The sequence below is a fragment of the Pleurodeles waltl genome, chromosome 7, assembly GCF_031143425.1.
Source record: "Pleurodeles waltl isolate 20211129_DDA chromosome 7, aPleWal1.hap1.20221129, whole genome shotgun sequence".
In the NCBI taxonomy this organism is placed as follows: domain Eukaryota; kingdom Metazoa; phylum Chordata; class Amphibia; order Caudata; family Salamandridae; genus Pleurodeles; species Pleurodeles waltl.
The window spans coordinates 1,277,978,021-1,278,004,329 of record NC_090446.1 but is presented as its reverse complement, the minus strand read 5'-3'; the positions used below and the strand labels follow the sequence as shown (position 1 = coordinate 1,278,004,329).

Sequence of the window (26,309 nt, the reverse complement as noted above, 5' to 3'; positions counted from 1 at the left end):
TTAATGATAGAAGGCTGGGGTATAGAATATAGCCCTTGAATTTGTGAAGAAAGCCCAGCCTGCACAACAGCCTCCTGTTTGGAGGCTCAGAGAGCTGAGGGATGTCTGTCAACCACCATGAATGTGGCCACTCCAGAACAACAAGAATCATTCTGGCCATCAAGTGAGACAGACTGATGATCACTGTTGGCAGTAGGGGAAACGGAGGAAAGGTGCACAGAACTTTGCCTGATCAGTTGGTCCATAGGACAGTCCCAAAAGTGCATGGTTGCTAAAACCTTGCCAAGTCTAGCCATTTCTTGTGTTCTCTGTTTGTGAAAACGTCTATTTAAAGGGAAACCCCAGTCGCAAAAGGTCTCTCGGAGGACAGCATCATTTAATACCTATTCATGGTTCTTTTGAATGGTTCTGCTCAGAATGTCCTCTTGAAACTTCTGGATGCCTGGCTGATGGACAGCCATAATCTTGAGATCCCTGGAGATAAATCAGTTTCTAGATTATTTGCACCTCCAGATATACGGTCTGGCTCTTATTCTTCCTTGTTTGTTAGATATTGCATGGTCGTATTGTCTGTCAACAATGAGGAAGTCTGTTTTGAATGATGGAAGAAAAGCCTTCAGGGTTAGGTATATCGCTCTCAACTCTAGTAAGTTGATGTGTCAAGTCTGTTCTTTTGGAAACCATATGTCTTGAATTTGAAGGTGATCCATGGGAGCACCTCAACCTGAGAGGGAGACATCTGTCACTGTGGTTTGTGATGAAATGTCTTGATGGAAACCCATACCCTCAAGAAGACTGTCTGGGCAACACCACTGGCTGTGTGATTGTTCCGCATGAGTTGTTAGGATCACCCTGTGTTTTCCATCTTCCTGAGAGTGGATTCCACTAATCCTCCAGACATTATTGCAGAGGTCTCATGTAGAGACGTGCCTTTGGGAGCAAAAAATACAGGATGCCATTGAACCTAAAGGTAAGGATATTTACCTTGCTGTTGGATGGGCTATTCTCTTTAAATTGTGACACTTCTGAAAGATAATCTTTTGGGTGAAGAGTGTTTAAAACTGCTCCCAGATAGTGTAGGGATTGAACTAGTACAGAGATGGATTTCTCATGATTTATGTACAGTCCCAGTTGATTGAGTTACAACAGCCACTTGATAATGTTGACATGCTTGTTGGTAGAAGACGCCTTGATGAGCTAGTCATCTCAATATGAGCAGACAAATATCTCGAACTTCCTGGGCAAGCTGCAAGGACCGCCATGCATTTGGAAAAGGTCCAGGTTGCAGATTTGAGACTGAAAGGGTAGTGGTTGCTTCCTGTCGTGAACCTCAGGAATGACTAATGCTTCTTGGCTATCAGGATATGCAGATCTAAAAAACACAGCTTATCTCTTTTAAGGAGTTGAGAATAGATATGATGGAGAACCAACATCCTGAATTTTTCAGGTCTAGAATGGGTCCAAACTAGTTTTTTTCGTTCATTTCTTCTTCACAAGAAAGTAAAAGGAATAAATCCCCATTCTTTTGGGAGGAGTTGGGACCTTTTCCACTGCCTGTTTCTGCAAGAGGCTGAGACTTCTTAGTTTGTCCTGGTGGAGTGGGGATGATCTCTTTCGTGGTATTGCTGGCAGAAGGAACATGAATAGGAGACAGTAACCATTTTGCACAATATTCAGAACCCATACTTTGCCACACTTCCAGATGTTATGCTTCCCCCTACCAGAGTGGATAATAGAGAGAGAAGAGGAAACATATTGCTTTCTATCAGTGTTGGGTGTCTTGGGCGGGTTGCTCTTAATCTCCTTTGCCTCTGACTGACTCCTCTGGTACGGATTCCTCTGTTGTGGCAGTTGCTGTCCTTGAAGTCAGTGAGGAGGCTGAATCCTCTGATGGAAATATGGGTGGTCATAAGACCTATAGGAATGCCTTCTACATTCCTTGTATTGCTCTAGCCCGACCACCCATGTAGTGTCGAGCTCTGTCTTCATGCAAGACATCTCATCATCAGCATGAGATCCAAACAATGTGCTCCCTGAAAAATGGACATTCAAGATCCAGTGTTGAGCTTCAGCCCTCTGAGTCTGAATAGCGAAAAGCCAAACCGTAACAAGATTTGTGGGCTGCTAGGATAGATGTATCCACTGCAGCACTGATGATCTGCTTGCATACCCGCCAACCACATCATGCCCTCACTGACAATTTCTTGGGGATCTTGACGTCTGCCTCGGAGTAGGTCCTTTATGAACTGTTGAGGAGAATTCCAGAGTGACCAGTCATATCTCCCATGAAGGGCAGACAAGCTTGCTGCCTCCATATTAACAGCAGAAGTGCCACATTTGTTTCTGCCCATGGAGTCTTTCTTCTTACTCTCCTTGTCAGGGGAGAACGTAGAGGAAGAGGCAGTAGCATTAAGTTTTTAGGCAGCAAAAATAATGACAGAATCTGGTGTGGGATCCGTACAGAGAAATAATGGATCATGATCTGGTGACCTGCATTGTTTCAGGTTTCATTTTTTTGGTGCAGCCCTGGCAGATTCTGGAGTCAGGAACAAATCCATGGCCAGTTCTTTGACACCTTGAACTAGAGGCAGTAATAGCCTTGAGCCGCACCGTTGGTGCAGTGTCCCAAAATGACCAACGTGGTGGCTGCAGTAGCCAGCAAGTTGATATTTAATTTGTTGCCATCTGTGACAAGAAGCTCTCAGAAGGTATTAAATATTGTCTACAGGGGAGAGATCATCACTAGAGGAGAGTCTGTCAATATAGGAAAGTAAAGATCAGAAGTGGTCATGTGATGTGATCTTTACAACCTTCATTGGGATAGAGAATCCCATCTTTGTCTTGAGCGTGACTCTCTGGGAGCTCTTGAAAGGAAACGAGGAGAGTGATATCTTGACCTTGATCTAGACCTAAACTGTATTAATGTCTGGTATTACATATTAGAGATCTAGAGTGCCTCGATGGAGGTGCCATTTGCTCAGGTGACTGTGGTGGCCGAGAAGGAATGGTTGGTGGATTTGCTGGTGGGCTTATCGCTGAATTTACCAATTGTAGAGGAGGAGTTGACTCTGTGGGAGCCTGAGGATATAGTGTAGATGGTATGGGATGTGGTGTAGGAGAATCCAGACTGGAAAAGCTTGTTGTGATGGAGAGTAGGCTCTGAATTACTTAATAAGATTTAGATGTGAGTATGGAAGATTTTGTGTGTGAAAGCCACTCTGCTGTCTTCTTCTCCACAGTAGTATGGTGTCTCGACATCGAACCATGTATCGACACTGATGTAGTTTGATGTCTTGGCATCAAAGTTCCTCTCAACATAGATGGTGGTCTCTTCCTTTGAAAGAAGTACTCCTGGGTCCCTGCATTTCAGAGGGACTCTTGTGTGCTGATGATTACCAGTAGATATACCCCGAGAGAGGGTACAGACGTAGTGTTAATTTGGACAATGTTATCTCATGTTGGAGAAGAAACATTTATTTATCTCAAACAATAGTTTTATAACGCATGTGTCGTCCCTAGAAGTACATGCCATTAAGACTAGGTTTTGTGTTAGGTCCTGCACGTGAGATGGTGGAGAGGGTGTGTTGCTTCAGGAAGACAGCACCAGAATTTATAGTAATCAGGTGTTAGTACCTACTGAGAACTCAGAGTGTTCAGGTGACTCTACACTTCGACATCACCTACCTTTTAGTGTTCAGTTGTTTATCTCAATTGAGAATGCAGTGTCTTCTGGTACTTCACAATCCTTCACATTTGCTTCCATTTAAGATCAGTATATTGCATGTAAGAATTTCCTTACATATGTTCCGTGGTTTACACCTCTCTTAACAAGATCTAAGCTACTGAGCAGTTACTCTTCACAAGATCTAAGCTACTGAGCAGTTACTCTTCACTGAAAGTTTCACTTGTGTTCAAACACCTTCATTAAGAAGCAAAGAGGCATTCCTTAAACACAAAACCCACACTACCCGAACACCCACACAAAACAATTGGACAGGGTCTAATTAGGCTTAGACAAGCAACAGCAGCATTTGTAATTTCTATTTGTAATTGAGATGTTGGTCCTCAGTATAGTCTGGTACTTGCAGCCTTTTCCATCTAACCTATTTCAGTATTTGGGGATTGGTCTTGATTGATGTTCAAATATTGTGGTTCTTGCAGATTTTGCCATTGCAATCATAATGAAAATGTCACTTACCCAGTGTACATCTGTTCGTGGCATTAGTCGCTGCAGATTCACATGTTTTGCACAGTCCGCTGCCTGGTGTTGGGCTCGGAGTATTACAAGTTGTTTTTCTTCGAAGAAGTCTTTTTTGGTCACGGGACCGAAGGACTCCTCCCTCTTCGGCTCCATTGCGCATGGGCGTCGACTCCATCTTAGATTGTTTTCCCCGCAGAGGGTGAGGATGGAGTTGTTTGCTATAAATAGTGCCCATGCAATGGAGTGAATACGTATGTACATAAAAAGTTTATAATAATTATTTACAAATGTACAAATGTTTAAGATTTAAGATCTACTTCTAAACGGCTACAGGCTTCCCGGGGAGGCGGGAGGGCACATGTGAATCTGCAGCGACTAATGCCACGAACAGATGTACACTGGGTAAGTGACATTTTCAGTTCGATGGCATATGTTGCTGCAGATACACATGTTTTGCATAGACTATAAAGCAGTTACCTCCCCTAAAAGCGGTGGTTTAGCCTGTAGGAGTTGAAGTAGTTTGGAATAATGTTCTTAGTACAGCTTGGCCCACTGTAGCTTGTTGTGCATTTAGTACGTCTACACAGTAGTGTTTAGTAAATGTATGAGGCGTAGACCAGGTTGCAGCCTTACATATTTCGCTCATAGGAATGTTTCCTAGAAAGGCCATTGTAGCACCTTTCTTTCTGGTTGAGTGTGCCTTTGGTGTAATAGGCAATTCTCTTTTGGCTTTAAGATAGCATGTTTGAATACATCTGACTATCCATCTAGCAACGCCTTGTTTAGAGATTGGATTTCCTATGTGTGGTTTTTGAAAAGCTATGAACAGTTGTTTTGTTTTCCTGATTAGCTTTGTTCTGTCAATGTAGTACATTAGTGCTCTTTTGATGTCTAATGTATGTAGTGCCCTTTCAGCCACGGAATCTGGTTGTGGGAAGAACACTGGCAATTCTACTGTTTGATTTAAATGGAATGGTGAGATTACTTTTGGTAGAAATTTTGGATTTGTTCTTAGAACTATTTTATTTTTGTGTATTTGAATAAATGGTTCTTGTATGGTAAATGCCTGTATTTCACTTACTCTTCTGAGGGATGTGATTGCAATGAGAAATGCGACTTTCCAGGTTAGATATTGCATTTCACAGGAATGCATGGGTTCGAAAGGTGGACCCATGAGTCTTGTTAAGACGATGTTAAGGTTCCATGAAGGAACTGGTGGTGTTCTTGGTGGTATAATTCTTTTTAGCCCTTCCATGAATGCTTTAATAACTGGTATTCTAAATAGAGACGATGAATGAGTAGTTTTTAGGTAAGCAGATATTGCTGCGAGGTGTATTTTTATAGATGAAAAAGCGAGATTCGCTTTTTGCAAATGTAGTAAGTATCCCACTATGTCCTTTGTAGAGGCATGTAATGGTTGGATTTGATTGGTATGGCAGTAGCAAACAAATCTTTTCCACTTAGATGCATAGCAGTGTCTAGTGGAAGCTTTTCTAGCTTGTTTTATGACCTCCATGCATTCTTGTGTGAGGTCTAAGTGTCCGAATTCTAGGATTTCAGGAGCCAAATTGCCAGATTCAATGATGCTGGGTTTGGATGCCTGATCTGTTGTTTGTGTTGTGTTAACAGATCTGGTCTGTTGGGTAGTTTGACATGCGGTACTAGTGAAAGGTCTAGTAGAGTTGTATACCAAGGTTGTCTTGCCCATGTGGGTGCTATCAGTATGAGTTTGAGTTGGTTTTGACTCAACTTGTTTACTAGATATGGAAGGAGAGGGAGAGGGGGAAAAGCGTATGCAAATATCCCTGACCAACTCATCCATAGAGCATTGCCTTGTGATTCGCGGTGTGGGTACCTGGATGCGAAGTTTTGGCATTTTGCGTTTTCTTTTGTTGCGAACAAATCTATCTGGGGTGTTCCCCAAATTTGAAAGTACTTGTTCAGAACTTGGGGGTGAATTTCCCATTCGTGGACTTGTTGGTGGTCTCGCGAAAGGTTGTCTGCTAGTTGGTTTTGGATCCCTGGAATAAATTGTGCTATTAGGCGAATGTTGTTGTGAATCGCCCACTGCCATATTTTTTGTGTTAGGAGGCACAATTGTGTTGAGTGTGTTCCTCCTTGTTTGTTTAAGTAATACATTGTTGTCATGTTGTCTGTTTTGACAAGAATGTATTTGTGTGTTATTATGGGTTGAAAGGCTTTTAACGCTAGAAATACTGCTAACAGTTCTAGGTAATTGATATGAAATTTTGTTTGGTGTACATCCCATTGTCCTTGAATGCTGTGGTGATTGAGGTGTGCTCCCCACCCTGTCATGGAAGCATCTGTTGTTATAATGTATTGAGGCACTGGGTCCTGAAATGTCCGCCCTTTGTTTAAATTGTTGCTGTTCCACCATAGAAGCGAGAGGTATGTTTGGCGGTCTACCAACACCAGATCTTGAAGTTGACCCTGTGCCTGTGACCATTGTGATGCTAGGCACTGTTGTAAGGGTCGCATGTGTAGTCTTGCGTTTGGGACAATGGCTATGCATGATGACATCATGCCTAGAAGTTTTAGCACAAATTTTGCTTGTATCTTTTGGTTTGGAAACATAGCACTTATTACCTTGTGGAATGCTTGCACTCTTTGTGGACTTGGAGTGGCAATGCCCTTTGATGTGTTGATGGTTGCTCCTAGATATTGTTGTGTCTGACACGGTTCGAGGTGTGATTTTGTATAGTTGATGGAGAAACCCAGTTTGTGAAGGGTTTGTATGACATATGTGGTGTCGTTTGTGCACTTTTTTACTGTGTTGGTCTTGATTAGCCAATCGTCCAGGTAAGGAAACACATGTATCTGTTGTCTCCTGATATGTGCTGCTACTACTGCTAGACATTTTGTGAACACTCTTGGTGCAGTTGTTATTCCGAATGGCAACACTTTGAATTGGTAATGTATTCCTTTGAATACGAACCTTAGGTACTTTCTGTGAGAAGGGTGTATCGGTATATGAAAGTACGCATCTTTTAGGTCTAATGTGGTCATGTAATCTTGCTGTTTGAGCAGTGGAATGATGTCTTGTAGTGTGACCATGTGAAAGTGGTTCGATATGATGTAGGTATTTAGTGTCCTGAGATCTAATATTGGTCTTAATGTTTTGTCTTTTTTTGGAATTAGAAAGTACAGGGAGTAAACTCCTGTGTTTTTTTGTTGTACTGGTACTAACTCTATTGCATCCTTTTGCAGTAGTGCTTGAACTTCTAGTCCTAAAAGTTCTAAATGTTGTGGTGACATTTTGCGTGTTTTTGGAGGGATGTTTGGTGGGAATTTGTGGAATTCTATGCAATAGCCATGTTGGATTATTGCTAATACCCAATTGTCTGTTGTAATCTGCTGCCAAGATTGGTAGCATTGGCTGAGTCTTCCCCCCACTGGTGTTGAGTGAAGGGGTTGTGTGACTTGAAAGTCACTGTTTAGGTGGAGGTGTTTTTGGAGTCTGGAATCTTCCCCTACTCCTTGGGAATTGACCCCCTCTATATCCCCTGAAACCTCCCCTTTGGAATGAACCCTGATATGGTGTGGTTCTTGTTTGTTGGCTGGTGGTGTCTGTGGGTTGGCCACGAAACCCCCCTCTAAATGGAGTTTTTCTAAAAGAGCCTCTGCTCTGCGGGGAGTAGAGTGCGCCCATGGCTTTGGCCGTGTCTGTGTCCTTTTTAAGTTTTTCAATGGCTGTGTCCACTTCAGGGCCAAAAAGTTGTTTCTCGTTGAAGGGCATATTAAGGACAGCCTGCTGGATTTCAGGTTTGAAGCCTGAAGTGCGGAGCCAAGCGTGTCTCCTTATGGTGACAGCAGTGTTGACTGTTCTCGCTGCAGTATCGGCTGCGTCCAGTGAAGAGCGGATTTGATTGTTTGAGATCGTTTGTCCCTCTTCAACTATTTGCTGCGCCCTTTTTTGGTATTCCTGGGGAAGATGGTCTACGAGAAGTTGCATCTCATCCCAGTGTGCGCGGTCATATCTGGCCAGCAGCGCTTGAGAATTTGCGATGCGCCACTGGTTGGCTGCCTGTGATGCTACTCTTTTTCCTGCCGCATCAAATTTTCTGCTTTCTTTGTCCGGAGGTGGGGCGTCGCCAGATGTATGGGAATTTGCTCTCTTGCGAGCTGCCCCTACTACTACGGAGTCAGGTGGTAATTGCGAAGTAATAAACACTGGGTCTGTGGGTGGTGGTTTGTATTTCTTATCCACCCTTGGGGTGATGGCTCTTGATTTTACGGGCTCTTCAAAAATTTGTTTTGCGTGCCGTAACATCCCTGGTAGCATTGGGAGACATTGATATTGGCTATGTATAGCCGAGAGGGTGTTAAATAAAAAATCATCCTCTATAGGATCGGAATGCAGTTGGACATTGTGGAATTCTGCAGCCCTAGCCACCAGTTGCGAGTATGAGGTACTGTCCTCTGGCGGTGACGGCTTTGTGGGGTATGAATCAGGATCATTGTCCGGCACTGGGGTGTCATATAGGTCCCAAGCGTCTTGATCCTGATTATCTTGACTTATGGTAGTTTGCGCTGGTGAGTGCATTTGTGGCGGTGTTTGTGCCGGCGATGCCTGTTGTGGTGGAGAGGGCGGAGGTGTGACTTTTTTAACCACTTTGGCTTGTGGTTGTGCGTCATCCTTGAGAAGTCCGATCCTTCTTTTCCTCATTATTGGGGGAAGGGTTGATATCTTCCCTGTGTCTTGCTGGATGTACAGTCTCTTTTGTGTGTAGTCTGATTCTACACTTTGGAGCTCTTGTCCAAATCTGTGCATCTGGCCACTTATTCCTTGTTCCTCTGAGTAGGATGAAGGTGTGGAACTTTTCGGCGCCGAGAGAGAATCTTTTTTCGGCTTCGGCACCGACAGAATTTTTGTGGCTTTCGGCAGTGTGTCTCGGTGCCGATGTTTTTCGGTGCCGGCATCTTGTTTTTGCCTCTCGGAGCCGCTATCTTGGCTCCGAGGTTGCTCCATGGCGGTCCCTCGACCGGAGTCGGGTGTCTTCGCTATGGGCGTGCCCTTTTTCGGCGCCTTCGACGGGTCGCCGGTTTTATGGGTCGAGCCATGGCCTGTTGGCAGTGGCGTCCCCTGGGCTTTTGTCTTCTCGATGGTTTTAATTTTCGACGTCTTACTCACTGTTTGTTGCTGTTGTTCGACGTCGGAGTCTCCGGATTCTGATTCCGGAACCGAGAATGTTTCCTCTTCGTCGTCGAAACGTTGTTTTGTTGGCGTGGACGCCATTTGTAGACGCCTGGCTCTTCGGTCCCGGAGTGTTTTTCTGGACCGGAAGGCTCGACAGGCCTCACAGGTATCCTCCTTGTGCTCGGGGGACAAGCACAAGTTACAGACCAAGTGCTGATCTGTATAAGGATACTTACTGTGACATTTTGGGCAGAAACGAAACGGGGTCCGTTCCATCGGCTTCGATGTCGCACGCGGTCGGGCCGACCAGGCCCCGATGGGGGAATCGAAGCTACCCCAAAGTCTTCCGATAATCGGTGTCGATGTACCTAACTATCCCGATACCGAACGGAACAATACCGACGCTTTCTTCCGAGATTCTGACTAACTTTCCGAACCGAAACACGGAGCGAAAAGGAATACGTCCAAACCCGACAGCGGAAAAAAACAATCTAAGATGGAGTCGACGCCCATGCGCAATGGAGCCGAAGAGGGAGGAGTCCTTCGGTCCCGTGACCAAAAAAGACTTCTTCGAAGAAAAACAACTTGTAATACTCCGAGCCCAACACCAGGCAGCGGACTGTGCAAAACATGTGTATCTGCAGCAACATATGCCATCGAACATGTGTTTACTACAAGTACTTTTGTAAACTTAGGTCTCACTGGAGGACCCACTCTTGTATATTCAAATGTATCTAAAGGACTATGAACAGACCAAAACGTGCTCATTTAAATGTATGTGAGAGACTAAACATTGAATACAAGAATTAGCTCAGGGTCTCACTGGGGACCAGCACCTGAATACAAATAAATGCTCACACTTCATTCTATTCTGCTGTTTAGCAGTTGCTCTTCATTGATAGGTTCAGACACTTGTGCTCAACTAGCTTCATTCAGAAGCAAAGAAGCATTCTCTTAATAACAAACCCTCTGGACACGAACACCTACAGAAAATATTTGGAAAGGCTCAGACAAGGCAGCAGTTGTAGTATTCAGGAGCTGGCCATCAGTATAGTATGGTACTTGTAGCTTTTCACATCGTACTTATTTCAGTATTCGAATATTGGTCTCCAGTGACTTCCTAAAGCAGTGGTTCCCAACCTGTGTTCTGGGGACCCCTAGGGGAGCGAGAGTGGGAAATTGATGTGCCGAAATGGCAGAACTATTAACATCGATATGGGACAGTCCTTTATAACAACAATTATGACTGAAATTTCGGTTGACAAGGGATATCTCTTATGCAAGATTTGTCCCGATCAAGAGGATCATATCTCGAAACACGTGTTGACTGCTGCAAGAACCTCTAATAAAGACTAATTTTGCTAAAGCTTGGATCTAAGTGGAACTAATTTTGTCAGAAAGAAAACAGCTTAATTTTATTTAAGGAGGGAGTGTAGATAGTACTTAGAAACGCATAAACTTCCAAATAGTTTGAAATAAGTTTATTTAAACTCGGGCCGAGGGGTATGGTCTTGGAGGTATTTGTGCTCGGCTTTTGATCCCTTAACCCCATTATTCCGACAAGGTTACACTAAATACCCATAAAGTTGTAACACTGAAATGTTCCAATATGCTTTATGCATTGTTTTCTATTTTATGTGTTTTATTAAACCAGACAGCAGACATAAATGGCAGCTATTCACATGTTTCCAACGTAGGCATATTTATTATTTTTTTTAAATAAAAGAAGCGCGACTAAGAGGGCTTGCTCCCAAACTGTTCCACATGATTTAAGCACAAGATGTACAAAGTCTATGTCCAAACCCGTCCTTCAAGATTTGAGAGGTGTTGTCCATTCTCCTCTAAATCATTTGAGACATTTGATTTGGTGAGAGTACCCAAACTCACTTTTAAAAAGAAGATAGCTGCATCAATGTTGTCCATATTATTTGAAGCTCTAAGTGATATATTAAAGAACTCCTTGAAAAGAAAGTGAGTATTGCATCCTCACTCAGAATAACTCATGAGTAGGGAGGATCCAGGAGCCCCCATGGTGACAAGTGCTGAGTGAGCATCAAGGGTTGTTTGAACATACAGGAACAAGAATTCTCGTAGTGCCAAAACTTTAACACACTACTGAACAGTAATATCCCACGGAGATAAGAGACATACCAAATACATTTCTGATAAGCTCACTCCAAGTGATCAATGTACATCAAGCAATGGTCAAAGTGAAGATACCAGTAAGGCCACTGGAACCCCCCTTCAAATGACTTATAAGCACACAAGGGTCCATAAGTCTTTCTCCAAAGTAATCAACTGTGACCTCATTCAAAGTCGTTAATTAGCTGTAGTTCGAAGACTTGAAGGTGCTCTTTTAGTTTCTCCCGCACGTCTGTCTGGGCCCGTTTTTCCCGCATGCGTTCCTGTTGCAGCCCACAGATTCTCATGCGTAGGCGCTGCTCCCGGCGCTTACATGCTTGTAGCTGCCTCTGGGCTTTGTCCAGAGCGTCCAGTGCCGCTTCAGCTCGACGCTTCCAGAGTAGGGCATTACCTACATGGTAGCTGTGCTCGTTCTGAATGTAGGCTCCCAGGGGAGGAGGGAGGCGCAGCATGTACACGGACGGAGATACTGGGCGGGAGGGCTCAGACTCCTGGGCCGAGCTGCTGCTTGTGGGCACAACGGCTTCAAATCCTGAGGGAGTCACTGAAACATCATCATCATCGTCGTCAACTGCAGATGGAGTATCTGATGCGCTTTCAGAGTTCGGCACACTGCAGGTGAGAGATGTCACCTCCCGGCTATCCTTCGACATAGGACATACATGGTTTGGGGGGCTTATTGTGACCACTGTGCTCTTCTTCACGGAGTTACCACCTGGAGTGCTCAAGCTTCCCGTGTAAACCCTATGGAAGTTGGCAAATTCTGAAGCGGAAGGTGAACTGGTCTCAGCAAAACACAGCATTTCAGTTGTCTCTTCACAATCTGCATGAGATGCTCTTGTTCTTACAACTTGTCTGAAAACAAAAGAAGAAACACGTTGGTCTATATTCATCAACTATATAATAATAAGTACATTTTCATAATGGGACCATCAATTGAGCCACAGTGAATAAAAATCCTTTGTAATTTTTTTAGGATACAGAATACATTCGTATTTATGTTTTACCCAGACGTTTTCTCTTTTTTATTTAATACCATAGGAGACATGTGATTGGTATCAATGTAACCACACTTAGGCCTTTACCGAGTTGCATAATGAGATACATTTGGATTTCGTTAACATACTGAAATTATTCAAACAAGAAATGTATTTTGGACATCAGGTGTTAATGCGCTGAGAACCTTTAGCAAAGACAAAGGAAATTAACTTGTTTTAAGATAAGATGAACATGAAGGAGGGAGGGAGCATGACCGCTTTAAAGTTTATGGATGATAAGGGAGAAGGGATATGCAAGACACAAGTAACCAGTGATGCCAATGTTTAGCTTAAAAAAGCGAGTGAAAACAGTTTTCTATGTTATATTATGGGCTGTTACGCACAACAGATTATTATTATTTTTTTTTAATTAACCATATAGCATGACAGAAACTGTGAGGCAGTAAAAATATATATGGAAACAGCAGTAACGTGTTATTTCCAGTTGGGGCACAGCAGCACCCCCAAGGGGTCTGTGCAGGATGTTTTGCATGTGTTATCAAGCATAAGTCATGATATATGGTATAAAACATGGAGATACGCCTTCTCGCTCAACCCTCCCTGCATCATTGGGATGAATTTATGGCATCTTTTTTGATCCTCCCTGCATCGCTGGGAGGAATTTTGGTTAGCTGGATTTAACTCAGTATTTGAGTAAGGGGATTGCTTTTTAATCCTTATGTGCTTGTTCTATATACGTGAGGGATGGAAGTAATATGTATTTTGCTGCAGTAAAGGAGAACAGTGTTTGGAATCAGGTCTGTGGATGGTAAGCAGTAGCTCTGTGACTGGATTCCTCTTAACAGCAACATGCCCAACTTGGGAAACTGTTTCATTTTGGTAATGCTTGGCGTATCCCACTTTTTGGTCTCAAGCATAACAAACACTGGCAAAGCCAATAGGTCTCGCCTATGCAAGAGGTATTGACTTTGCCAATATGTTTCAGCCATGTTGTACATCAGAGTGACAGGTGTTAAGCCTGGCTTAATTTTAGTGGGCTAAAGGAGAGTGGCATGGAGCAGAGTGTCATAAAGTGCAGTAGAGTGGTGTAGAGTAGAGTTCAGTGGCACATAGTGGAGTGAAGTGGAGTGTCATGGGGTGGTGCAGTGTTTTGTGGAGGGAGTAGAGTTGATTTGCGTAGTGTGTCAAGGTGGAGTAGAGTGCCGTATAGTGGAGTGGCACAGGGCGGTGTGGAGTGGTGTAGAGCAGAGTGGAGTGGCGTAGAGGTTGTTGCATAGAGTGGGACAGAGTACTGTAGAGTGGACTGTCATAGTGGAGTGGCAGAGTGGAGTCGTGTAGGAGAGTGGAATAGGAGAGTGGTGTAGATTGAAGTGGTGTACAGTGGAGTACTGAAGTGGAGTAGTGTGCCATAGAGTGGAGTAAAGTGGCATGGAACCGCTTGAAGAATTTGCATAAAGCGTCATATAGTGGAGTAGCGTTGTAGAGTGCAGTACACTGTTGTAGAGTGGAGCAGTGTCATTGAGTGGAGTAGAGCGTCAGAGATTAATATTGTGGAGTGGAGTGTTTTAGAGTGGAATGTCCTAGAGTGCAGTAGAATGGCCTAGAGTGAGGTGGCTTAAAGTACAGTGGTGCAGAGTAGACTAGCATAGAGTGCACTGGAGTATAGTGTAGTGGACTAGAGTAGAGTGGTGCAGGGAAGAGTGAAGCGGAGCAGAGTAGAGTGAATTGGCGCAGAGTTGATTGGTTCAGGGTAGAGAGGAGTGGTGCAAGGTAGAGTGCAGAGGTGTAGAGTGCAGCAGCATCGAGTAGAGTGGTATAGCGTGCAGTGGTGCGGAATAGATTAGAGTAGTGTGGAGTGATGCACAGAATAGTGGCGTAGTGTACAGTAGAGTGGCATAGACTTGATGGTGCAGAGCAGAGTGCAGTGGCATTGAGTGCACTGGGGTGGAGTAGAATAACAACAACTTTTATTCGGTATGAAAAAATTCATCCATTCCAATAAATAATCTCCAATACATTTGTTAAGAATAGCAATAAAACCATAAATAATACTAACACCCATCAGGAATCAAAACATATATAACCACATGCATAAAAACAATAAAATAGAAAGATTCATTCTAAAAACTCCACATTATTACGCCAAGTAATAGCTCCCTTCAGGAATGATCTCAGCCCCTTCCACACCAATACATCTGAGGCCATCTGCAGCCACATAAAAGCAGGACGATATTGCACAAAACCCTTGGGCCTTAGGAGAGGTAATAAAAAACGAGTTCTGAATGGTGTATAAAAAACACAAAACAAAGTAAAATGGGGCAAGGTCTGTTGGGACACCCCATCACAGGGGCAGGGTCTAATACATTTGTCCCCATACTGACCTAACGGGGGAAACAGATTACTTCTGATGATCCCCAAACGGAAACGGGTTATGAGAGACCTTTCCCTCACATCCTTTATCTCTAAAAGATAGCGCTCAGGACCTACCCACATCTTTAACATAATGAAATCCCTGATCGATTTTTCCCCTAAGGCCTCCCCCTCCCTCCTGTTCTTCTGGATTCTTAAAAAATTCTCCTTAACCCATTTCTTATCACAACTGGTCAGGCCTTCAGGATAATCAACCAATTCAGGCCGCCCCAAATCACGAGCCATCTTCCTTATGTGCATCAACCAGGGAATATTCTTTGCATTGTCACAAGCCAGACAATCCTTTAAGATATCCCTATTCAGAGTGGCATGTTCGTTAGTCCAAATTGAGATCCATAGCAGAAGGGGAGCCAACTGAACAGTGTCCTGCACAAACTCAAGCTCCAGCTCCAAATGAAGGCTAAAACCAGGGATATTTTGTCCAACTCCCAATAGCTTTCTACAGAACGGATTTTCTTCCACCGTAAGGGCTCAGGAGTCCCTATACCCCCAAAGTGCAGCACCATACAGCAGGACAGGGAGGCATTTCCGCCTATAAATTTCAAGCAAAGGCTTGATAGGTTTACTACCTACCTTTACAGCAAAGTCAAAAGTCGCGCCAACTGCTGCATGAAAAAGCGCACCCCTTCTGGCAATACAAGGTTTCCAGGATCCTTTCTCATCAAAAATAATCCCTAGGTATGGAAACTCATGGACCCTACTAATAATTTGATCTTCCACCCTTAGCTCCCCCACCCTACTCAAGGGTCTTCCACACACCATAAAATGAGAATTCTTAAAATTGACCTCTAAACCCAAAGCTGACATAAAGGAGGAATAAGCTCTAACTATTTCCCAGAGACCATTCATAGTACGGGCCATGAGGACTGCGTCATCCGCGTACGTCAGCACAGGGATATCAGTACCATTCACCTTTGGAACATCCCTACAATGTTTCATCAGAAAATCAGACAATCCATTTGTATATAGAAGGAACAAAGTAGGAGCCAGAACACACCCCTGGCGCACACCCCTTGAAAGCTTAAAGACCTCTGAGCCTTCCCCATTCGACCCCCACCCTCACATTTGCAACCGTCCCAGAATGTAGATATCGGAGCAACTCTACAATATTAGGATCCAGCCCTAGCTGATTTAACCTTTCCCATAATATAGACCGGTTCACCTTATCGAAGGCACAGCTAAGATCCATAAAAGCAAGATAGAGCGCACCTTTCCTAGCCTGCGTGTATTTGCCGATCAGCATCAGTAAGTTGAGACATTGATCTCGCGTGCAAGGCCTTCCCTAAAACCATACTGGTCCCGGCTTAAAACATAATTCCCTATCATCCAGGACTCCAAACGCCTTAAAATAATCCGTCCCAGAATCTTCACCGAAGAGTCCAGTAGAGAAATAGGGCGGTAGGACTTAGGATCATTTTGGTCGCCCTTTTTAAACACTGGGACAATACATGCCAGTCTCCAAGAGGCAGGGGTACCCACAGTAACTGCTGCATTAAGGACATTTAAGAGAACAGGTGCCCATAACTGGGGGTTTGCTTTATACAAGTCCATAGGGATCGAATCCGGGCCCAGAGCTTTATTGCTCGCACTACTCTGTATCGCATCCATAACCTCCTGGAGCGAAAACCTAATTGCTAGGTTGGGAGCCATCTCATACTCGTTCTCCCGGTTATTTCTTAGGGGAGAACACTAAAAAAATACTACAAAAGTGAATTACCCATGCTTCCGGGGCGATGTTACAGCCAAGGCCCTCAGATGTATCTGTTCCAAAGGAACCTCTATTTACCACTTTCCAAAACAGGCCAGGATCCTTCAGAGCTATGGCACGTTCTAACTCTTCCCAGGCTTTATCTTTATGTTTTATCTTGCTATCCCTCAGGGCCCTCTTATATTTCATTCTAGCTTCTTTTACGAGGACCCAATCTCTAGGATGTTTCTTAGTGGCCATCTTCAGGTTAGCCCTTGCAACATAGCAGGTCTTATCATACCAACCACAATTACGTTTACTAGGTTGGCTGCCTACTGAAAAAAGGCAGTCTCTCACTGCTGCATTTACTACTGTTATTGCATTCATAACGGTCTCAGGATAAGGAGCCTCTGTCAAGAGTGTGTCCATAAATAAATGTACATTTTCCCCCACTACCCTTTCTACAACTTTTAGGGAATCCACTTGCTTCCACCCAAGCCGCCTACCCTGCTCCTTTATCTCCACTACTACCGGCCTACCTCGTCCTAATTTACGTAGGGCCCCAGGGAGTTTAAAGGATACTATAAGGGGATTATGATCACTGAAACTCTCCCCCAGCACCTCCCCCCCAATCACCAGGTCTTTCATAGGTGGAGACATAAAAATATAGTCAATAGTGGATTCAGATCCTCTTCCCACATAGGTTGGAAGTTGATGAGTGCCTATGGCTTCTATATCACACAAATTCAGAAGGCCCATCTTCCTGAGTTCCTTGATTAGAACCCTGCCTCTGGAGTCCTGCAGACCATCCACTGAATAATTCTTGCAGTCAAAAATAAAGGGATTAACCACAGTACTGAGCCTCCCCATCTTAGCATTAAAGTGTGGAACAGAGTACAGTGGTGCAGAGTAAAATAGAGTGGCTTAGAGTGCAGTGATGTAGAGCACAATGGCGTAGAGAGGCACAGCTTGCAGTGGCACAAAGTGAAGTGATGCAGAGCAGAGTGGTGTTGAGGTGAGTTGCAGAGAGTACAGTCTTGCAGAGTAGAGTGCAGTGATGCAGAACAGAGTGCCACAGAGTAGAGTGGTGCAGAATAGAATCAAGAGACTTAGAGTGCATTGACAGATTGCAATGGTGTAGAGTGGTGTAGCATGCAGAGGTGTATAGTACAGTGGCGCAGAGTTGAGTGACCGAGTTCAGCAGAGGAGAGTGCACTCTTGAGAGTAGAGAATCAGAGTAGAGGGGCGCAAAGCATTAACCAGTAGTGTATTAAACCTTTTTTAATTGATACAGAAGCTCACATAATTTATTTACATTAATTGTTTAGACAATTAAAAAGAAACACTTACATGGCTTAATAGAAAACAAATTTACAGGGTTTGAAAGAAAATAAGTAGAGCTTGGGCAGCTCAAAACGGAGAATGAACTGTGGCTGAGCCACTTCTTTTCTATATAAAAAGTTTGGTTTGACATGTGATAAACATTTCGTGGCTCTTAAGTAATTAAAAGTGTATTATAGACGTAACAATCTTTGTCAGATTACTGCATGCTGTGAACGGCTGCTCGCTCATTAATGAACGGCCCAAACGGAGGAGCTGTGCCTGCCATGATGTCTACTCATGAGTCTGATACAGCATAAAGTGTAATCTGAATCTGTGGCCTTCATTGTAAGGGACAGAAAGGTAAACAAGAGTAAGTCTGATGCAGCTGCACATTGGTGACTTCCATGTGGGCCAGTGTCATCCTGTGCTTCCATCATTGGTACAAGCTTAATAAGTGGCACAGTCTTAACATGCAGCAGTGGCACCAAAGCATCCTAAGAAAAACAAGAGCCGTAATGGGGGAGATCATGGCGCCCCTTATGGGAGGTGAAATTGTGCCCCTTTTGTGAAGGTGGGAACGGGAGCACAAAGAAAGCAGATGCAGAGCACAAGGCACCATGAAAGCAGAGGACTCCATTGAAGTGGATCGGACACTGCAACAAGCCCCTAGATACTCACAAAAATGCCCAAAAGCAATTGAAAAAAGCCTGAGAATGGACAAGTAGGAGTGACAAGGTGAAAAACCTCAACAATGCATGTAGTAAGGTGTAAATAGAATGTACAAATAGTACAGAAAAGAAGAACACACTAGCGGTTTTCATTAATGACAATTTAGGGCTAAAACATGATGTTTATCAACTATTGCTCTTCTCTTGTAGCCATTGAGTTAAAGCACTGTTATTGCTGCAACAGATTGAATGACCACAATGCAGTTTGTATAGGGAAAATTAAACAACTGACAGCTAACCTGCTGCGAGTGCCCAACTATGTTGGCCTCTTTTAAAGAAGTTACCAGAACTTGCAACAACCCTTTCATGAGATGAGGAACTCATTGGTATAGAAAGATGTAACGGCTCGTGTGGCGTCTCAGGTAATTGGACTTTATGGGACTGGACTTTATGGGCACTGAGAATCAGAGACAGATAGTCGATCAGTACCATGGAAGGGCCATGGCTCAATCCCGACCTACAGCTGCAATGTAAATTAAATTGATTTCATAAGTAGTTTTGTGGGTAAGTTGTGTGTAAGAGAATGCTACAAGAAGGGGTGATTAGCTTGTGAGCATACCCCTGCAATCATTTGTAAATGCTGTTTATCTCTAATGTGGTAAAAATAGAATTGTCAAGAAGGTAAAAGGCGCGACTGTAGCTGTTATTCTAAAACTCACTGGAACAGACCCAGGTCGCTGACTAGGAGCTGCTCGAGGTACTAACAGGGGGTGGGGGAGTTGGAGAATGGGGGTGACTGGGGAGGGGGTAGGTTTGGAGAATGGGGGTGACATTAATTAATAAAAAGTAAACTTGTTGTCACCGCCACGCTGCTCCTCAAATGAAGGCAAGCACAGGCTCCCTGCCTGCCCTGCGGCCAATCCTGACACTGCTCAAAGCAGCGTCAAGATTGGCTGTGAGCGCCCAGCCAGGGCACTTCCAGGCAGACTGGGAACCTGTGCAGGCTCTCTCCAGCTCGGCAACACAGTGCAGCCAAACATACATGCTCACTGAGCGGGAGTGCTGTGCACTCCACCTCAGAGGTCACCAGCCCTAAGGCCCGCCTCTTTTACTAAAAAAAAAGGGTAATAAACATAGTTTATTACTGTTTTTTAGTAAAAGGTTTTCAACAGCTGCTGCTGGCTTGGTGGGAGGGTGGTTGGGGGGGTTGGGGGGGGGTGGGGGGGGTGAGTTAGCAATGCTCCTCCGCCCTAATGGAGGAGCCGCCCCTGTCGCTGACTTGATCTACTGAGAGTGACTCAATGTGACTCTCACAACACCCCTACACTTTCAAACCAAGATGCTTTTGAGTAGTGGTTGGAGTATGTGCAGAAGACTATCGGTACCTGTTTATCTCTAAAGCCTCTGAATGCATGTGACCAGAACTTTTATTTGGAAATTATGTAAACTATACAACAAATAAGACAGAAAAGCCAACATTCAGTCCAGTTTAGCACAGCTCCATGTTAATTTCTGTTTTTCTCCTGGCATAACCCTTGGTTATAATATGGGGCCCTTAGACATACACACAGCACTAGCATAAGCATTAAAAAACAAATCAAATGCTAAGCACTGGTGAAGATGAAAAGATACAAGAGGTGCCCCAAGCCTCTGATTGCTCAGACATCACACCTATCACCAAAACTGGAAGCAAGCGCAGTTCAGAGTTTTAAAGCACAAGTCTCGCACTCGGATGGCTGAGCCCCATTTGAAAGTTTGGCTTTGAGGAACAAGACCTTCCCTCTCAGTGCAGCAACAGACAAAATATCACAAGGAAAAAACACATTAGTGTCTCCACAGCATTTCAGATGCCTTGAGCAAATATGCCACGTGTGTGAGCAGCACTGAGAAGTCTCTACTGCTGTACTGTAGACATTTGTAATTAAACATGCCATGTCTGCATGCGGTGTCCGAGCAGGTCCCCCGGGGAAAAGTAATCTGCATTCCTTTTTCCTGGAAATTGTCTCAATTTGAAATCAGTGACAGCAAATTAAACACCAAACTCCTTGGAAGACAGAGCCTGACATTTGACCTCTGTCTCTGAATGCCCAACAAACGTGACAAGATAAGAATAAGATTTAAAGGCTTGCTTACAGAAAGCAAGTTTTTGGAAAGATTCAGTAAACTAAAGCAAATAAAGGCAGCAAATGGAAAGGAAAAAACGTGAGTTACAAACCACAAAGCCAATAGCAAGCAATGGGTGGAATGCATTCCTAGGTCAACTTTTTGAAATTCCCCAAGATCTGTTTAGCACACCAGACAGCTGAGCTGTCGCTGCGACCTAAGTCATCCCTTTCCAAGAGCTGGGTATGTTTTTTAACAGGTTGCACTGTCAGGACAATCCCTAGGAGTAGCAGACATGATTAAAGAATGTAAATGACAAACTACAGGGACCCCAATGAAGTCAGATCATTTCGGAGATTTGGCCTGCATAGATGCTAGGTCACAATTCACTGACTAAAAACTATCCTGAAATGAGCTGCTGGATGGAATCCAATGTGCAAAGTATTAAAGCGTTGATGCTCACAAACATTTTCGCAGGGACCACAAAATTTGGTCTGTGATGTGATCAAGGGCTGCACTGATGTCAACAGGGTGGTGAAGCATATACATCTAGTGTCTTGATTGCACAAAGTGAAACCAAAATGTTGGGCTAATGCAGGATTCTCCACTTGACCAAATTGTGTTATCCTAAGCAATTGTTTTATTTCGCTTTCCCTCGATTTTTCTTCATTATTACATATATCATCTATCACAGGGGCATATCTGCTCATGAAGATAGATCCTCACATAAAATATAATGCACCCTGCCTTCGGGATCTAAGGCTTGTTGTAGGGCTGACTTACACATATTATATGCAGTTATTTTAGCATAGCACACGAGTCTACAATGGCAGGCTGTATACAATATATAGGGGGATCCCTTGGGGTGGCACAATACATGCTGGAGCCCTTTGGGACCCTCTTTAACACCCATGCCATAGGTACAAGGTGTACAATTTAATAGGGACTTACAGGGGTGCTAAAGTGTGTGCCAACTGTACACAATCAAAACTTTTACCTTGTTTTAGGGAAACAGCACTGGGGAACCTGGTTAGCAGGAACCCAGTGCACCTTCAGTCAAAAAACCTCATTACCAGTGGCGGTAAGTGGGGTGACTGTGTCAAAAGGGGCACTCTCCCTACAGGCATGCATATTCAAGTTTGCTAAGACTCTGGGATCCACTCCCCTCAAGGCACTAATCAATATATACAAAGTCAGATGCAGCTAGGCTGCCTCTTATGGAGCTGGTATCTGCAGCCTCTGCGAACTGGTACAGTTACAGGCTGGTGAAAATAGTTTTCTACGTAAATTGATCCGACCTCCTGGAAGTGTACCTGCCAATATATGTCATGAAGAGCTAGGCATAAAATATCTGGGTAACACTATCAAAATAGCCCTGACACTGTTATGGACATCAGTTTGGAGTCTACCTGAAGCAACACTCAATCAAGCAGTGATCATAGATTGCTTGAACTCAGATATGGCGTGTAACTTCAAGTGGCTACAGTATATGATTATCCAATTGTTTCAATTGAACATCATGATTTTTTGACAAACCACTGAACCTAGAAATGCGCTTCAAAGTACTCGTCAAAAATGAATTGTTGGCCTTATGGCAAGTCAAAGGGATAAGTTGGTGTGCTGCAAAAGGACAGCGGGCCATGTGCATCATTAATGACATCCAATCGTATGGAATCATATTTCTATATGATTCCCAACACACACAGATAATATCTGGTACGAGTGTCTTAATATTGCCCATCTGTTGGTCTCATACCCTTAACAGGCATACTGCAACAAAGATCTTGCGTTTGCCCATGTGATTCAACATCTACTCAATCACAGTTGCACTTTGTTTACTTTTGTGACCTACATAGGGCTCCTAGCAAAACTATTCTAGTTCCGTTTCTCAGGAATCTTAAAATTAGATCTTGCAGACTAGCTCTGCTCCACTTGCAATTATTACAAACAGAACTAGTATGCCACAATGTATACAGTTTCATCACAACCTCTGTAAGGCTGCGCAAAGTGGTTGGAAAATAACTGTACAATAATTACTGCACTTTACTCCACTGCTGCTATTTTGCCATTCCCGACGGTACTAGGTCCTTGGCAGTGTTTTTCAAAAGAAAGTTTTCATTTATGGTCTATGAGCAATTGAAAATGCTGTGGAATTTAACATGGAAAGTTCATTATTAATACACCTTACATTACTGTTCCCTTTTCATACTACTGCTGTGCCAGCTTTTCGGTATCATTAAAAAAAAAAATGTTTTTATGCTTGGTTTAAAGTGAATGTAAATGCGGTTGAATTCGAGCATGGACTGACGGCTTGATTTTCACATGCAGATATGTTTTACCATTCCCTTTATCATGGCCGGACAATAAGTAGACTGTAACCAATGCACTTAACATTTTGCTGCAATCACTTTGTTATTTCTGTTGTGCTAGGCAAAATAAAGTGCATATGCCAGGGTTTCTAAGTGACTGTAAACATTGTGGATCTTGAACATAGGCTGGCAGATTGATTTTTTATATGCAGATACACTTCTTAGCTCGTGCCACCTAGATCTCGCAGACAAGCCTTGCTACATCTGCAACTAGCACAACCAGAAACTGCATGTCATAGTACATAAGCTTATCACAGCTACTGTAAAAGCTGTGCAAAGTGGCTGTTAACAATCATTTTGCCATTAAGTCACTTTACACTTTAGTTGCTATTATTTTGCCATGCCAGGTAATGTTTTACAAAAGAATGCGCTATGCCCGGCTATTCAAGTGATTTGAAAGGATGTCGACCTGAAACTTTTTGATTGATTTCCAAATTTTTCTTAAAGAAAGTTTTCATGCATGGTCTATATGCGATTGTAAATGCTGTGGAATTTAACAAGGATAGATGAAAGGTGCACTAAAATACTTCTGACCAAGTGGTACTGCGTAACACAAGTACAGGATCCTGCTGCTGTAACACCAGTGTCAGAAAGTGGAGTATTATGCAGTGATGCTGGTTAGACATCACTATGTAGTACCCTCAAAATATTCCAAAGATAGTCCTTTGGATTCACAATAACAAATCATTAGCTCAGTCCTGGCAGTGTGGCAAAGAGCAGGCAGACTTTACTAGAGGAACATGTGTAAGCATTTCAGAGTACCAACAAGGATGATCAGTAATTGACACGAGTCGAAAGGAATCCAACACCAATTTATAAAAATAAAGCAAATTTATATATTCATTTAGACACCCAAAGTAAATCAGATACATATAACCAGAGGTACGTATTTTCAAAGGAAAAACAATTCAGTGCAGTTCAAACTGTCAAAACGTTTAACATTTCAATCAATGGGGAAAATCACTAGGGATACTTGGTCACTTGTGGGGTGAATTCAGAGGAACCTACTGGTAGTTAAGGTTGTGCTTAAGGACCAAGCTGCGACAGTCAGACTAATTTCACCTGGCTCGTGTTGCTCGAGTGCAGAAGTGTCCTGCTGTCCTTGGTGCCTAAGGAGGGAACAGCGGTCACTTACATGTTGAGTTCGTGGGAGCCCACTGGGGGTTAAGGTTGTGTGGGTCCCTGGACCAGGATTCACCAGGCAGAACAACTCCATCTAACTTAGGCATCTCGGGTGTAGAAGTATGCCTAACTACCCTTGGTGCTGAATGGGAGCTGTGGTTGCTGGCTTTACCACTGTGGCGGTGCAGGCAAGGAAACGGATGCCAAAACCCGACCACTGAGCCACTGGTGATGTCGCATGCAGGTGTTGCGGAGTGCCCTCGAGCTGCAATGTTGAGTGAAGGTCGTGATAATCAGACTGGCCACCAACAAGCTTTGGCAGTGGTAAGGTGGGGAGAAGCTATCTCCCCTTCCGGAGGTCCAGTTGAAAAGAGCAGCCAGCTGTAAATCGGAGGACAGCCATATTACACTTTCCACAATACACTGGACCACCTGCTTTTAGGCAATCCCTCTTAGGGCCCCATGGCCAGAGCTTCTTCGGTTCTGGTAGGTGCTTTTTACCTGCGGTGGGCAGGGACTAGTGCCACCAGTGGAAGAGATTCTGGTCTTGCCCTTGTCTCACAAAGGGTTCCAAATTGCTGGTGGAATCAGTCTTTGGTCCAGGATGAGCCACAATCAATCAGTTCCAGGAAGGTTGTCACAGTTCAAGGTATCACGCCTTTTATTAGTGCAGGTTCCTGCTGTCGTCCATGTGGGTCTCTTCTTGTCCTATCTTCACATGTTGTTGCAAATCTTTGGTTCTGGTACCGGGGGGTGCCCCTTAAATCCTAGATTTAGAAGTGTTAGAAACAGCAGCAAATGGACTACTAGCCCCAGCGGCTAATCCACACATGAGGTGACCACATCTGGTGGATTGTGGCACCTTTTCTGCCTCAGAACCCTCTGTTTTGCTGCTTTTGAAGATGGCAGAAGTCTTCCTCAGGTGTACTGACCACGCTGCCCATTCTAGAGGTATGGCTATAGCCTTCTGGGGGTGTACGCCTCCTGACTAACTCATTTTCCTACCTGCCCGGTTGCAAGTGTGCCTGGGGGTGTGGGGACGGCTTTGTTCTCCAATGAGGGAGAGCCTGCTTGCATATCAGAGGCAGTGTGTCCTTTAAAGCTCACCGCCTTGGCCTTGATGTGCCACTTCACCAGCATTCCTGGGAGGGAAGGCGGTGTGACCTCCTTCCTGTCCAGTCCATTGTCCTGACCTCAGGGAGTGTTCACACTACTGCCCAGGGGGTCAGAATCTTGTCTGGGTGGCAGCAGCTGTGAGCTGGAAGCCAAAGCACAGGAACCTAAGGCAACCGATGGGCAACCTCCAAGGTTGCTCTCTTGGTCCATGGGACATCACACTGTTTGGTATTGTAGGAAGTTGGCTCTGTATGCACAGAGACCAAGGGTTCCCCTTAGAGGTAAGATAGTGGCAAAAAGAGATAATACTAATGCTCTATTTTGTGGTAGTGTGGTCGAGCAGTAGGCTTATCAAAGGAGTAGTGTTAAGCATTTGTTGTACATACACACAGGCAATAAATGAGGAACACACACTCAGAGACAATTCCAGGCCAATAGGTTTTTGTATAGAAAAATATCTTTTCTTAGTTTATTTTAAGAACCACAGGTTCAAATTCTACATGTAATACTTTGCATGAAAGGTATTGCAGGTAAGTACTTTAGGAACTTTGAATAATCACAATAGCATATATACTTTTCAAATAAAACACATATAGCTATTTTAAAACTAGACAGTGCAATTTTCACAGTTCCTAGGGGAGGTAAGTAATTGTTAAGTCTTGCAGGTAAGTAAACCACCTACGGGGTTCAAGTTTGGGTCCAAGGTAGCCCACTGTTGGGGGTTCAGAGCAACCCCAAAGTTACCACACCAGCAGCTCAGGGCCGGTCAGGTGCAGAGTTCAAAGTGGTGCCCAAAACGCATAGGCTTCAATGGAGAAGGGGGTGCCCCGGTTCCAGTCTGCCAGCAGGTAAGTACCCGCGTCTTCGGAGGGCAGACCAGGGGGGTTTTGTAGGGCACCGGGGGGGACACAAGTTAGCACAGAAAGTACACCCTCAGCAGCACGGGGGCGGCCGGGTGCAGTGTGCAAACACGCGTCGGGTTTGTAATAGGT

General features: G+C 44.0%; 1 protein-coding gene across 4 annotated transcripts in view; it reads right to left on the bottom strand.

Moving 5' to 3' along the window:
• Positions 1-10,825: 10,825 nt before the first annotated feature.
• Positions 10,826-26,309, bottom strand: part of THAP7 (THAP domain containing 7) — a 138,561-nt gene continuing 123,077 nt past the window's right edge. For all 4 annotated transcript variants that reach the window (XM_069200492.1, XM_069200490.1, XM_069200489.1 and 1 more), the window contains one exon: positions 10,826-12,356. In XM_069200492.1, coding sequence (XP_069056593.1) covers positions 11,666-12,356 — 691 coding nt within the window. In that variant the 3' untranslated portion in view covers positions 10,826-11,665. The remainder of the gene's footprint in view (positions 12,357-26,309) is intronic.